At 41.4% G+C, this 12,136-nt stretch overlaps 1 protein-coding gene across 4 annotated transcripts in view; it reads left to right on the top strand.

Annotated features, from left to right (window-relative positions):
- Positions 1–8,638, top strand: part of ACSM5 (acyl-CoA synthetase medium chain family member 5) — a 66,891-nt gene extending 58,253 nt beyond the window's left edge. The window contains exons 13-16 of one of the 4 annotated variants that reach the window (XR_003523219.2): positions 5,323–5,450; positions 5,543–5,642; positions 7,440–7,559; positions 7,979–8,638. Coding sequence is in view for 1 of the 4 variants with exons in the window: in XM_027612694.2 (XP_027468495.2) it covers positions 5,323–5,450; positions 5,543–5,603 (189 nt within the window). In the remaining 3 variants the exon portion in view is untranslated. Of the gene's footprint in view, positions 1–5,322; positions 5,643–7,439; positions 7,560–7,978 lie in introns of those variants that run through there. The other 3 variants (XR_003523218.2, XR_003523217.2, XM_027612694.2) reach the window with 3 other exon arrangements.
- Positions 8,639–12,136: the final 3,498 nt, after the last annotated feature.

The raw sequence follows: 12,136 nt of genomic DNA on the forward strand, positions 1-12,136 counted from the left end.
GGGATGCATGTAACCCTTTGAATTTGTATTTTTGTATCCTTTGGGTAAATCCTAGTAGCACAATTCCTGGATCATAGGGTAGTTCTGTTTTTAACTTTTTGAGGCACCTCTATACTATTCTCCAGAGTGGCCATACCAATTTGCATTCCCACCAACAGTGTAAGAGGGTTCCCCTTTCTCCACATCCTTGCCAACACCTGATGTGTCCTCTGTTGTTATTTTTAGCTATTCTGACAAATGTGTGATATCTCATTGTGGTTTTGATTTGTATTTCCCTGACGAGTGATGTTGAGCATCTTTACATGTGTCTGTTAGCCAATCTGGATGTCTTCTTTGGAAAAGTGTCTATTCATGTCTTCTGCCCATTTCTTAACTGGATTGTTTGTTTTTTGGGTGTTGAGTTTGGTAAGTTCTTTATACATTTTGGATACTAACCCTTCATCACATATGTCATTTGCCAATATCTTCTCCCATTCCGTAAGCTGCCTTTTAGTTTTGTTGATAGTTTCCTTCGTTGTGCAGAAGCTTTTTATCTTGATGAAGTCCCAATAGTTCATTTTTCCTTTTATTTTCCTTTCTGGCATTGTGTCTAGTAAGAAACTGCTACGGCCGAGTCAAAGAGGTTTCTGCCTGTGTTTTCCTCTAGGATTTAGATGGTTTCCTATCTCACATTGAGGTCTTTCATCCATTTTGAATTTATTTTTGTGTATGGTGTAAGAAAGTTTCACTCTTCTGCATATTGCTGTCCAGTTTTCCCAACACCATTTGTTGAAGAGACTGTCTTTTCTCCATTGGAAATTCTTTCCTGCTTTATCAAAGATTAGTTGACCATATAGTTTTGGGTCCATTTCTGGGTTCTCTATTCTGTTCCATTGATTTATTTGTCTGTTTTTGTGCCCGTACCATACTGTCTTGATGACTACAGCTTTTTAACATAGCTTGAAATCTGGAATCGTGATGCCTTCTTTTGTTTTTCTTTTTCAGGATTACTTTGGCTATTTAGGGTGTTTGTGGTTCCATACACATTTTAGTATTGTTTGTTCTAGGTCTGTGAAAAATGCTGGTGGTATTTTGATAGGGATACATTAACTGTGTAGTTTGTTTTGGGTAGTATAGACATTTTAACAATGTTCTTCTAATCCATGAGTATGGAATATTTTTCCATTTCTTTGTGTCCTCTTCAATTTCTTTCATAAGTGTTCTATAGTTTTCAGAGTACAGATCTTTTTCCTCTTTAGTTAGGTTTATTCCTAGGTATCTTATTATTTTTGGTACAATTGCTAATGGGATCGATTCTTTGATTTATTTTTCTGCTGCTTCGTTATTGATATATAGAAATGCAACAGGTTTCTGGACAATGATTTTATATCTTGCAACTTTGCAGAATTCATGTATGAGTTCTAGCAATTTTTTGGTGGAGTCTTTCAGGTTTTCTACATAGAGTATTATGTCATCTGCAAGAGAAAGTTTCACTTCTTCCTTGCCAGTTTTGATACCTTTCATTTCTATTTGTTGTCTGATTGCTGAGGCTAAGATGTCCAGTACTATGTTAAATAGTAATGGTGACAGTGGACATCCTTGTCTCATTCCTGACCATGTGGGAAAGGTTGTCAGTTTTTCCCCATTGAGGATATTTGCTGTGGTTTTTCTGTATATGGCCTTTATGATGTTGAGGTATGTTCCACCTATCCCTACTTTTTAAGTGTTTTTATCAGGAAAGGATTCTGTATTTGATCAAATGCTTTTTGTGCATCTACTGAGGATCATATGGTTCTTATTCTTTCTTTTATTAATGTGGTGTGTCATGTTGATTGATTTGCAAATATTGAACCATCCCTGCAGCCCAGCAATAAATCCCACTTGATTGTGGTGAATAATTATTTTAATGTACTGTTGAATTTGATTTGCTAGTATTTTATTGAGACTTTTTGCATCCATGTTCATCAGGGATATTGGCCTGTAATTCTTCTTTTTCGTGGGGTCTTTGTCTTGGTTTTGGAGTTAAGGTAATGCTGGCTTTGTAGAATGAGTTCAGAAGTTTTCCTTCCATTTCTATTTTTTTTTAAAACAGTTTGAGGAGGATAGTTATTAACTCTTCTTCAAATGTCTGGTAGAATTCCCCTGGGAAACTATCTGGCCTTGGACTTTGTTGGGAGATTTTTGATTACTGATTCAATTTATTTGCTGGTTATGGGTCTGTTCAAATTTTCTGTTTCTTCCTGTTTCAGTTTTGGTAGTTTGTAGGTTTCTAAGAATTTGTCCATTTCTTCCAGATTGCCCAGTTTGTTGGCATATAATTTTTCATAGTATTCTCTTATAATGGTTTGTATTTCTGTGGTATTGGTTATGATCTCTTCTCTTTTATTTGTGATTTTTCTCTATTTGAGTCCTTTCTCTTTTCTTTTTGATAAGTCTGGCTGGGGCTTATCAATTTTATTAATTCATTTGAAGAACCAGCTCTTAGTTTTGTTAATCCATTCCACTGGGGTTTTTTGTTTGTTTCTATATCATTTATTTCTGCTCTAATCTTTATTATTTCCCTTCTTCTGATGGCATTAGACTTTATTTGCTATTCTTTTTCTAGCTTCTTTAGGTGTAAGATTAGGTTGTGTATTTGAGACTTTTTTTGCTTCTTGAGGTGAGCCTGTATTGCAGTATACTTCCCTCAAGGACTGCCTTTGCTGCATCCCAAAGGTTTTGGACTATTGTGTTTTCATTTTCATTCATTTCCATTTATTTTTTAATGTCTTCCTTAATTTCCTGGTTAACCCATTCATTCTTTAGTAGGATGTTCTTTAACCTCCATGTATTTGTGGTCTTTCCAAATTTTTTCTTGTGGTTGACTTCTTAGTTTCTTAGCATTGTGATCAGAAAATAGGTATGGTATGATCTCAATCTTTTTGTACTTGTTGAGAGCTGATTTGTGACTAGTATGTGATCTATTCTGGCGAATGTCCCATGTGCACTTGAAAAGAATGTGTATTCTGCTGCTTTAGGATGAAATGTTCTGAATATATCTGTTAAGTCCATCTGGTGCAGTGTGTCATTCAAAGCCATGTTTCCTTGAATATTACCATGTTTTCTAATAAGTTGCTGAGTTCCCTAAATCTACCTTCATGGTCCATCACCTTTCTTTCAACTTCTTTTCAACTTCATTATTTTCCATAATTTTATCTTCTGATTCACCGATTCACTGTTCTGTTTCATCCATCTTTGTTTTTATGCCCTCCATTTGGAATTGCATCTCAGTTATACCATTTTAAATTTTGGTCTAACTAGATTTTAGTTCTTTTATCTCTGCAGTAAGGGATTCTCTAGTGTCTTGTATGCTTTTTTTCAAGCCCAGCTAGTATCCTGTTAATTGTTGTTTTAAATTCTAGTTCAGACATCTTACTTATATCATATTGATTAAATCCCTGGCCATGAGTTCTACCTCCTCTTCTTTCTTTTGGGGTGAATTTCTCCATCTCCTCATTTTGTCCAGAAAAGAAAAGAAGAAAGAAAAAGAAAAAATAAAACAACAACAATAAAACAAAAAAAACTAGATCCTGGGTTTGTCTTGGTCTGCTTGTTGAAAGAATCTAGATCCCAAAATAAGAAAGGAAAAAAATAAAATATATAATGAAAGTAAACAAAAAAATAGTATATATATGATATATATAAAACAAAAATTTTAAAAATTAATAAAAAAGTTTTTAAAGAATTGAAAAAATAAGAAAATAAATGAAAAAAAAAATAAAGAATAAAAGTACAAAGGAGGCTGGATACTATTTTCCCCTAGAGCTGAAGCTTTGCAGCCCTCTATAACCAGAAGACTTTGTGTGAGTGAGTTGTTTGTGCTGGTCTTTTGGGGGAGGGGCCTGTTGCACTGATTCTCAGGTGGACTTACTTAGTGGAAATGGGTCTCCAGTTTGCAGGGAGGCAGGGCTTCGTGTAGGCGGCTCCGGACTCCACTAGGTGGTGCTGTTTTGCTACCTGAAGGCTTTCAGTGATGATGGGCAAGTTTAATATGGCAGCCCCCCCACCCCCTTCCAGTCCCACAGTTGAAAGTTCAAGCCCCCAACTCTTCAGTGAGCCCTCACAGAAGAGCAGTCAATCACTCTTGTGTCCCCGGTTTCCATCAGAACCCTGCATTTACCCTGCCTGTGTCTGAGCTTTTTGTCTCAGGCATGCAACTGAATTTCAAAACTCCAAATTTTAGGGACTCCTGCAGGTCGGACTGTACTGTTCCTCCCCCATGCTTCTGCTGTTTGCCAGGCCTGTCCCAGGAAAGAGGTCACGGGACCTCGGAGTGATTCGCAGTTTATGGCAAAACAGAGGAGAAAGCCTGCACCTAGACTGGCTGTTCTCAGCCGGCTTCTACACTACTATGTCTGGGAACAGTGCAGCATTTAGGTGCCATCTGTTCTTGTGACCCAGGGGATCCTGAGACCACAGTGTCACATGTGAATTCTGCCCTGCTTCGCCACCTGAGCACCTTTAAGCCAGGCACATACCCATAGTAGCAGACTTCTAACTAAAAGTTCTGTTTTTGTGCTCCACTGCTTATAATACTTTGTGGTGGGCTCCCTCCCTGCTGCCATATCCACAGCTATATCTCCCCAAATTCAAGCCTCTGCACCTCCTACCTACCAAAAGGTGGCCCCTTTTCTACTTGTGGACTTGCAGTTTTTGTTTTCTCAGACCTCTGATTGATTTCTTAGGTGTTCCAAATGATTTATAGCTATCTAGCTGTATTTGAGGGATGAGACAAGCTTAGGGTGCCCCTAATCCTCTGCCATCTTAACTCCCTGTCTGGTTTCATTTATTCAGCATAATTGTGTGTTTTGAGACATACCCGGATAGTTGCACACAGGAGTAATTTGTTTTTTTCTTGTTGAGTAGTAGCTTCTTGAAAGCTTTGAGAATCAGAGTTTGATTAGTTTTTCCTCTTTCCTCTCCTCTTATCTTTTGGACAACTGCTCACTTTCTACCTTCAGTGATTCCTGAGCACAAAGAGTATCACTGTGCTCTTTTATCCTAAAAAAACAGATCCAATGGCCCTGTGTCCACCCTCCTGCATTCAGCTATGCTTCCTTGGACCCTTCCAAGGGATGGTAGCAAGTGGCTGTCCTTAATCATTTCCTGGCATCTCCTTCCATTTTTAAAAGAGAGAAAAATGCACAAATTCACAGCTCCTCGTCCAGTGGGAAATTCTGGCTGGCATGGTCTCTTGGAACTGCTTTTAGGGGTCCCCAGCCTCCTGCATGGGCCTTCGAGGGCTGTAGCTGGCTTGAGTGGCTGTGCCAAGATGGCCCTTCACAGACTTACTTTGTCTTCCAGAACAATCCTGAGAAGACAGAGGCATCAGAACGAGGGGACTTTTACATCACGGGGGACCGAGCCCACAAGGACAAGGATGGCTACTTTTGGTTCGTGGGAAGAAATGATGATGTGATCAATTCCTCAAGGTCAAGCTGTCTGCTCTGTCCTTCTCCCTTTGAAGCTTCGTGGGGGGGAGGTGGGAAGTGGTCACTTGGAAGAGTTTGTTTTTCTCTTCCAGCTACCGGATTGGGCCCGTTGAAGTGGAAAATGCCCTTGCCGAGCACTCTGCTGTTCTGTAGGCTGCTGTGGTCAGCAGCCCAGACCCCATCAGAGGGGAGGTAACTAGTCCAGCCAAGAACATTGCCTCCTGGTTCTATACCTGTTTGTACCCAGAAGAGTAGGCTGCACCGAGGTACTACAAAGTATGAAATGCCACCATCAGGCACACATTCCTTTTGGTTAAGCATTACCCTCATGTCTGTAGAGACATACTTTTGAGAGGGACACGATGAGGAGATACCAACACTCTCATGTCAATTGGACCCAGAACTGGATCCAAAAGAGGTGGACTGTTGGAAAGAGATCTTGGCAGTGGGTGCAGGCTCTGTCATCCATCCTGGCCAATAAAGAGTCCTTTCCCATTTGCAGATGAGGATATAGCAAGCACACCAGACATGGCTGCTGATGGTTCTAACCTGGGAGGAATATCCACCTTAAGGGATGACAAAATAAATATCCAAGTGACCCTGATGTATCAGAAGGATGGGACAAATTTAATAAGCTGACCTTTCTCAGGAGAAATGCAAATTCCTTCCCATGGGTCCCAGAAGAATAGATAGAATGGGAGAAATGAAGCTCATAGGCAGGCCTGTGTGCTTTTCACTGGCTGTAAATCCAACATAATCCTACAGTATAGTGTAGTTACCTTATGAAAGTTAGTACAACATCAGGCTGTGTTCTCAGAAGCACCAGGGCCAGAGGAGTGGGTCTCTTAAGTCAGGGCGCTAGACTACTCATAGCTGCATCATCTGGGATTCTTATTTAAAATACAGATTTCTAGACCTCAAGTCAGTCTTGCTGAATTAGAGTGATTGAGGATGCAGCCCAAGGCTTCTTCATTTTGACCAGAAGCCCCTATCCAGGTGATTCTGTTGCCAGTTAAACTTTGAGGCCAATGATTTAGAACAAGGAAGGTGGGAGCCCCATGTATATTCTGGAGAAATCACATCTGGAAAAGTATACCTAGCTTTGTATACCCCAAATTAGCTGGGGTTGTGACAAATGGCTGTGTGTGGTTAATTTACATATAGTACTCAGAACAGAGCCTGGCACATAGAAAATACTCAATAAATGTTTGGTAGTTTTAACAATCAGAGAGAGCCTTTCCTAATAACCAGATCTATCTGAAAATGAAATGTAGTGAGATGCCCACCTTTGGGAAGTATGCAAAGACAGTGAACCCCCACCTAACAGGATGTTGTTGACAGAGCTATATGCTGGGGTGGCTAGCAAGCTACTGGCCTTTGAATTCTTCCACTTCTGTCAGAAACCATGTTCTGTTGTACTCCTCATCCTTGGTGGGAAGCAGCCTGCAAAGAAAGGCTCAGGCAGAAACAACCAAGGTACAGAATGTCCCTCAGGACATAGGGCACTGAAGCTGTGCAGCAAAATGTTTGCTGGTTGCAAACACTTGTACATGCAGGCTCAGAAATACACACCTCCCCTTGGAAGTGGTGTGCATTATTCCCAATCCTGCCTATCCAAGCCTCTGCCATCTAATTTTCCAGTCAGAAAGACTTGGAAGTAATGGACCCTGAGGAGTTTGTGAACCTCCTTTCTCCACAAAGTATTTGCATCAGAAAAGAAGCTCGTTGGCTACTCATGGTGTTATTTCAGGAGAGGGGAGCAGTTTGGGGAATAGGTAGGATCCTGGAATCATTCCACAAAAGCCAGTGTTTCCAATAGTTGGTCCTGGAATGGAGGCAACAGGGAAAGAAAAATGGTCCATTTTGCTGGCTGAGCCAGAGGAGCTGGTAGGACTTTCATGCTTAGCTGGCAAAAGGAGGAAAAAAGTTGTTATAAAGGGCCTGATTCTTTCTGGTTTTGGAGGGTTTGTTTTTGTTTCCTTCTGGCAGGTGGTGAAGGCATTTATTGTCCTTTCTCCAGCTTACTCCTCTCAAGATCCTAAGAAACTAACTCAGGAGCTCCAGGAGCATGTGAAAAGGGTGACTGCTCCATACAAGTACCCCAGGAAGGTAAACATCAGGGGTTCTAGGACTTGATGAGCTGAAAAATCCCCTGAGCACACACTACGTTGGCTCTCATTCAGGGCCAAGCATGGGGTTTGGGGGGGTGGTGATGAAGGTACAAATAACCGAGCTTCTCCTTCAGCCTTTTCACTCTGTTTCCTCACTGGGCCCTCCCCAAACCACATTTCGTTCCTACTCTAAGAAGTGACAGACACCGGATTTGGGGGGGTGGGAGGGTGGGGGGGGGGATGGTGCTGAATCTCTGCGGGCAAGGTCATGTGCCCCAGACTAGCCATTTTGGTCATTGCCATTTAGAGAAAACTATGAATCATGGAGGCTTTCCAACAAAGTGGCAGAGGGTAATGAAGTCAGAAGTCTTTCTAGGAAATGATGATTTAAAACTGTTTTTGTTTTATGGTCACTAGGTGGCCTTTGTTTCAGAATTGCCCAAGACAGTTTCTGGAAAGATCCAAAGGAATACATTGAGAAGCCAAGAGTGGGGGGAGATGAGAGGCAACCCCCGAAAGGCCCCATAGGCCTCTGAAGTTTCTAAGAGGAACTGGTGGGATCACTGTTTAGTCCTTGTTTGGAGCATCATCCCTTAAACCCTGTGGACATCAAAAGCTTTCAGTTTCAAATGGGCATTTCCAAAATAGTTCGGAGGACCCTGGAAGAGAGTGGAAGAATGTCACTAACCCAGAGTGCACAGCCCCTGCCAGTCTAGCATATGTTTGATGCCTTGACTTCCCCCTCCTCTCTCTGAAGGCAACCTCAGCAGCTGATGCTCTGAAGGACAGGTCACCATAAAGTCAGGGCTCCTGTGATCTCATTCATTGCCGGTCATTCAGGGCCGGAACTGTTACCATCCCTCTCTTGACAATGTATTCCATTATCCTTTTGATAAAGCCATATATCCAGGGCCATGAAAAATTGGTCCTACTCTTTAGCTCAGAAATTCCATCTTTGGTAATTACTGCAAAAGAAAGAATTCAAGGATATTTACTCGAACATTGTTTAAAACTGTTAAAAAAAGATACTGTATGTGGAAAACCCAAAAGACTCCACCCCAAAACTGCTAGAACTCATACAGGAATTCAGTAAAGTAGCAGGCTATAAAATCAGTGCACAGAAATCAGTGGCATTCCTATACACCAACAACAAGACAGAAGAGAGACAAATTAAGGAGTTGATCCCATTTACGATTGCACCCAAAACCATAAGATACCTAGGAATAAATTTAACCAAGGAGGCAAAGGATCTGTACTCAGAAAACTATAAAATACTCATGAAAGAAATTGAAGAAGACACAAAGAAATGGAAAAACGTTCCATGCTCATGGATTGGAAGAACAAACATTGTGAAGATGTCAATACTACCTAGAGCAATCTACACATTCAATGCAATCCCCATCAAACTACCATCCACTTTTTTCAAAGAAATGGAACAAATAATCTTAAAATTTGTATGGAACCAGAAGAGACCCCGAATAGCCAGAGGAATATTGAAAAAGAAAAGCAAAGCCGGTGGCATCACAACTCCGGATTTCCAGCTCTATTACAAAGCTGTCATCATCAAGACAGTATGGTCTGGCACAAAAACAGACACAGAGATCAATGGAACAGAACAGAGAGCCCAGAAATGGACCCTCAACTCTATGGTCAACTCATCTTTGACAAAGCAGGAAAGAATGTCCAATGGAAAAAAGACAGTCTCTTCAACAAATGGTGTTGGGAAAATTGGACAGCCACATGCAGAAGAATGAAACTGGACCATTTCCTTACACCACACACAAAAATAGACTCCAAATGGTTGAAAGACCTAAACATGAGACAGGAGTCCATCAAAATCCTAAAGGAGAACACAGGTAGCAGCCTCTTCGACCTCGGCCGCAGCAACTTCTTCCTAGAAACATCGCCAAAGGCAAGGGAAGCAAGGGCAAAAATGAACTACTGGGATTGCATCAAGATAAAAAGCTTTTGCACAGCAAAAGAAACAGTCCACAAAACCAAAAGACAACTGACACAATGGGAGAAAATACTTGCAAGTGACATATCAGATAAGGGGCTAGTATCCAAAATCTATAAAGAACTTATCAAACTCAACACCCAAAGAACAAATAATCCAATCAAGAAATGGGCAGAAGACATGAACAGACATTTTTCCAAAGAAGACATCCAAATGGCCAACAGACACATGAAAAAGTGCTCACCATCGCTCGGCATCAGGGAAATCCAAATCAAAACCTCCATGAGATACCACCTCACACCCGTCAGAATGGCTAAAATTAACAAGTCAGGAAATGACAGATGTTGGCGGGGATGCGGAGAAAGGGGAACCCTCCTACACTGCTGGTGGGAATGCAAGCTGGTGCAGCCCCTCTGGAAAACAGTATGGAGGCTCCTGAAACAGTTGAAAATAGAGCTACCATACGATCCAGCAATTGCACTACTGGGTATTTACCACAAAGATACAAATAAATGTAGGGATCCGAAGGGGTACATGCATCCCAATGTTTATAGCAGCAATGTCCACAATAGCCAAACTGTGGAAAGAGTCAAGATGTCCATCGACAGATGAATGGATAAAGAAGAGGTGGTATATATACACAATGGAATATTATGCAGCCATCAAAAGGAATGAGATCTTGCCATTTGCAACGACGTGGATGGAACTGGAGGGTGTTATGCTGAGTGACATAAGTCAATCAGAGAAAGACATGTATCATATGACCTCACTGATATGAGGAATTCTTAATCTCAGGAAACAAACTGAGGGTTGCTGGAGTGGTGGGGGGTGGGAGGGAGGGGGTGGCTGGGTGATAGGCATTGGGGAGGGTATGTGCTATGGTGAGCGCTGTGAATTGTGCAAGACTGTTGAATCACAGATCTGTACCTCTGAAACAAATAATGCAATATATGTTAAGAAAAAAAAAGAAGATAGCAGGAGGGGAAGAATGAAGGGGAGTAAGTCGGAGGGGGAGATGAACCATGAGAGATGATGAACTCTGAAAAACAAACTGAGGGTTCTAGAGGGGAGGGGGGTGGGGGGATGGGTTAGCCTGGTGATGGGTATTAAAAAGGGCATATTCTGCGTGGAGCACCGGGTGTTATGCACAAACAATGAATCATGGAACACTACATCAAAAGCTAATGATGTATGGTGATTAACATAACAATAAAAAATAAAAAAAAAAGGGAAAAAAATCAATGTCCAACCAATAGGGCAATGATTAAGTTATAGTAGATTAACTCAGTAGCATATTATGTGACCTTTAAAAATATGCCTTGGGGCAAACTTGAACTAAATTAATTTTAAGTCAGAATAAAAATAATATATGTGTAGTAGAGAACCATAACTTTGAAAAGTAAAGGAAAAACTGGAAAAAAAGCCTGAAAGGAAATACTTAGGTTAAAAGTATTGAAAACAGTGGATGATCGTTTTCTCCTTTCCTCTGCGTTTCTCTATTTTCCAAGCTTTCTCAGTGAGCATGTATAACTATTGTAATGAAAAAAATTATCTTAAAGAAACAATTCCCCCAAACCACACTCTGCCTCCAACACATCATCCCTCAAAGACTAGTGTATTATGTTGTGACCACAAAATACACAAGGACCCAAAACCACATCTCAGTCCCAGAAACAGAAAGAGGCGGCTCTGGGCCTCTGAGACCAGCCATGCGGAGACGAAGCGGATGGAAACTCAACGTGGTCTTCAGTGCTGCTTAGCCAACCCCCGGGATCTCCATTCACCCACCAATCAATATTTACTGAGCACCTACTCAGTGCGGGGCTCTGGGAATGCAACAATAAGCAAAAGCCAACCCAGTCAGCACCTGTATTAATCTGTTTGGACTGACAAAGTACCACAGACTGGGAGGCTGGCTTTCTTTCTCTCTCTCTCTCCCTTCCTTCCTTCCTTCCTTCCTTCCTTCCTTCCTTCCTTCCTTCCTTCCTTCCTTTCCTTCCTTTCCTTCCTTTCCTTCCTTTCCTTCCTTTCCTTCCTTTCCTTCTTTCCTTGGTTCTGGACATTGGAAGTCCAAGATCAGGGAGTCAGCAGGGTTAGTTTAATTCTGAGGCTTCTCTCCTTTGTTTCTAGACGGCTGTCTTCTCCTGTGTTCTCACATGATCTTCCCTCTGTATTTGTCTGTCTCCTGATCTCCTCCTCTTATAAGAACACCAGTCAGATTGGATGAGGGCCTGATGACCTCATTGTAACTTAATCACCTCTTTGAAGGCCCCATCTCCAAATGGGGGATTAGGTACTGGGGATTAGAACTTCAGCATATGAATTTGGGGGGACACGATTCAGTGTCACAATCAGGGACACGATCCATGACACTACCCTTGTGGAGTTTACAGTTGAGTGGGGAGGCTGATGTTATTCATCAAAGAGTAAGGCAAATGCACCACTGTGATAAATGCCATGAAGAAAAGAATTTAGTTAAAGTTGGACTGACCAAGATTGGGGGGACTCAAAGTAACAGGACAGCCTTTCATAAGGAAGTCCCTAGTGAACTGGGATTGAAAGAAAAGTGGAAGTAAATTAAGTAAAGAGATTGGGGCTCAGTATTCTGAACAAAGGAT

Source organism: Zalophus californianus, chromosome 10 (assembly GCF_009762305.2).
Source record: "Zalophus californianus isolate mZalCal1 chromosome 10, mZalCal1.pri.v2, whole genome shotgun sequence".
Lineage (NCBI taxonomy): Eukaryota > Metazoa > Chordata > Mammalia > Carnivora > Otariidae > Zalophus > Zalophus californianus.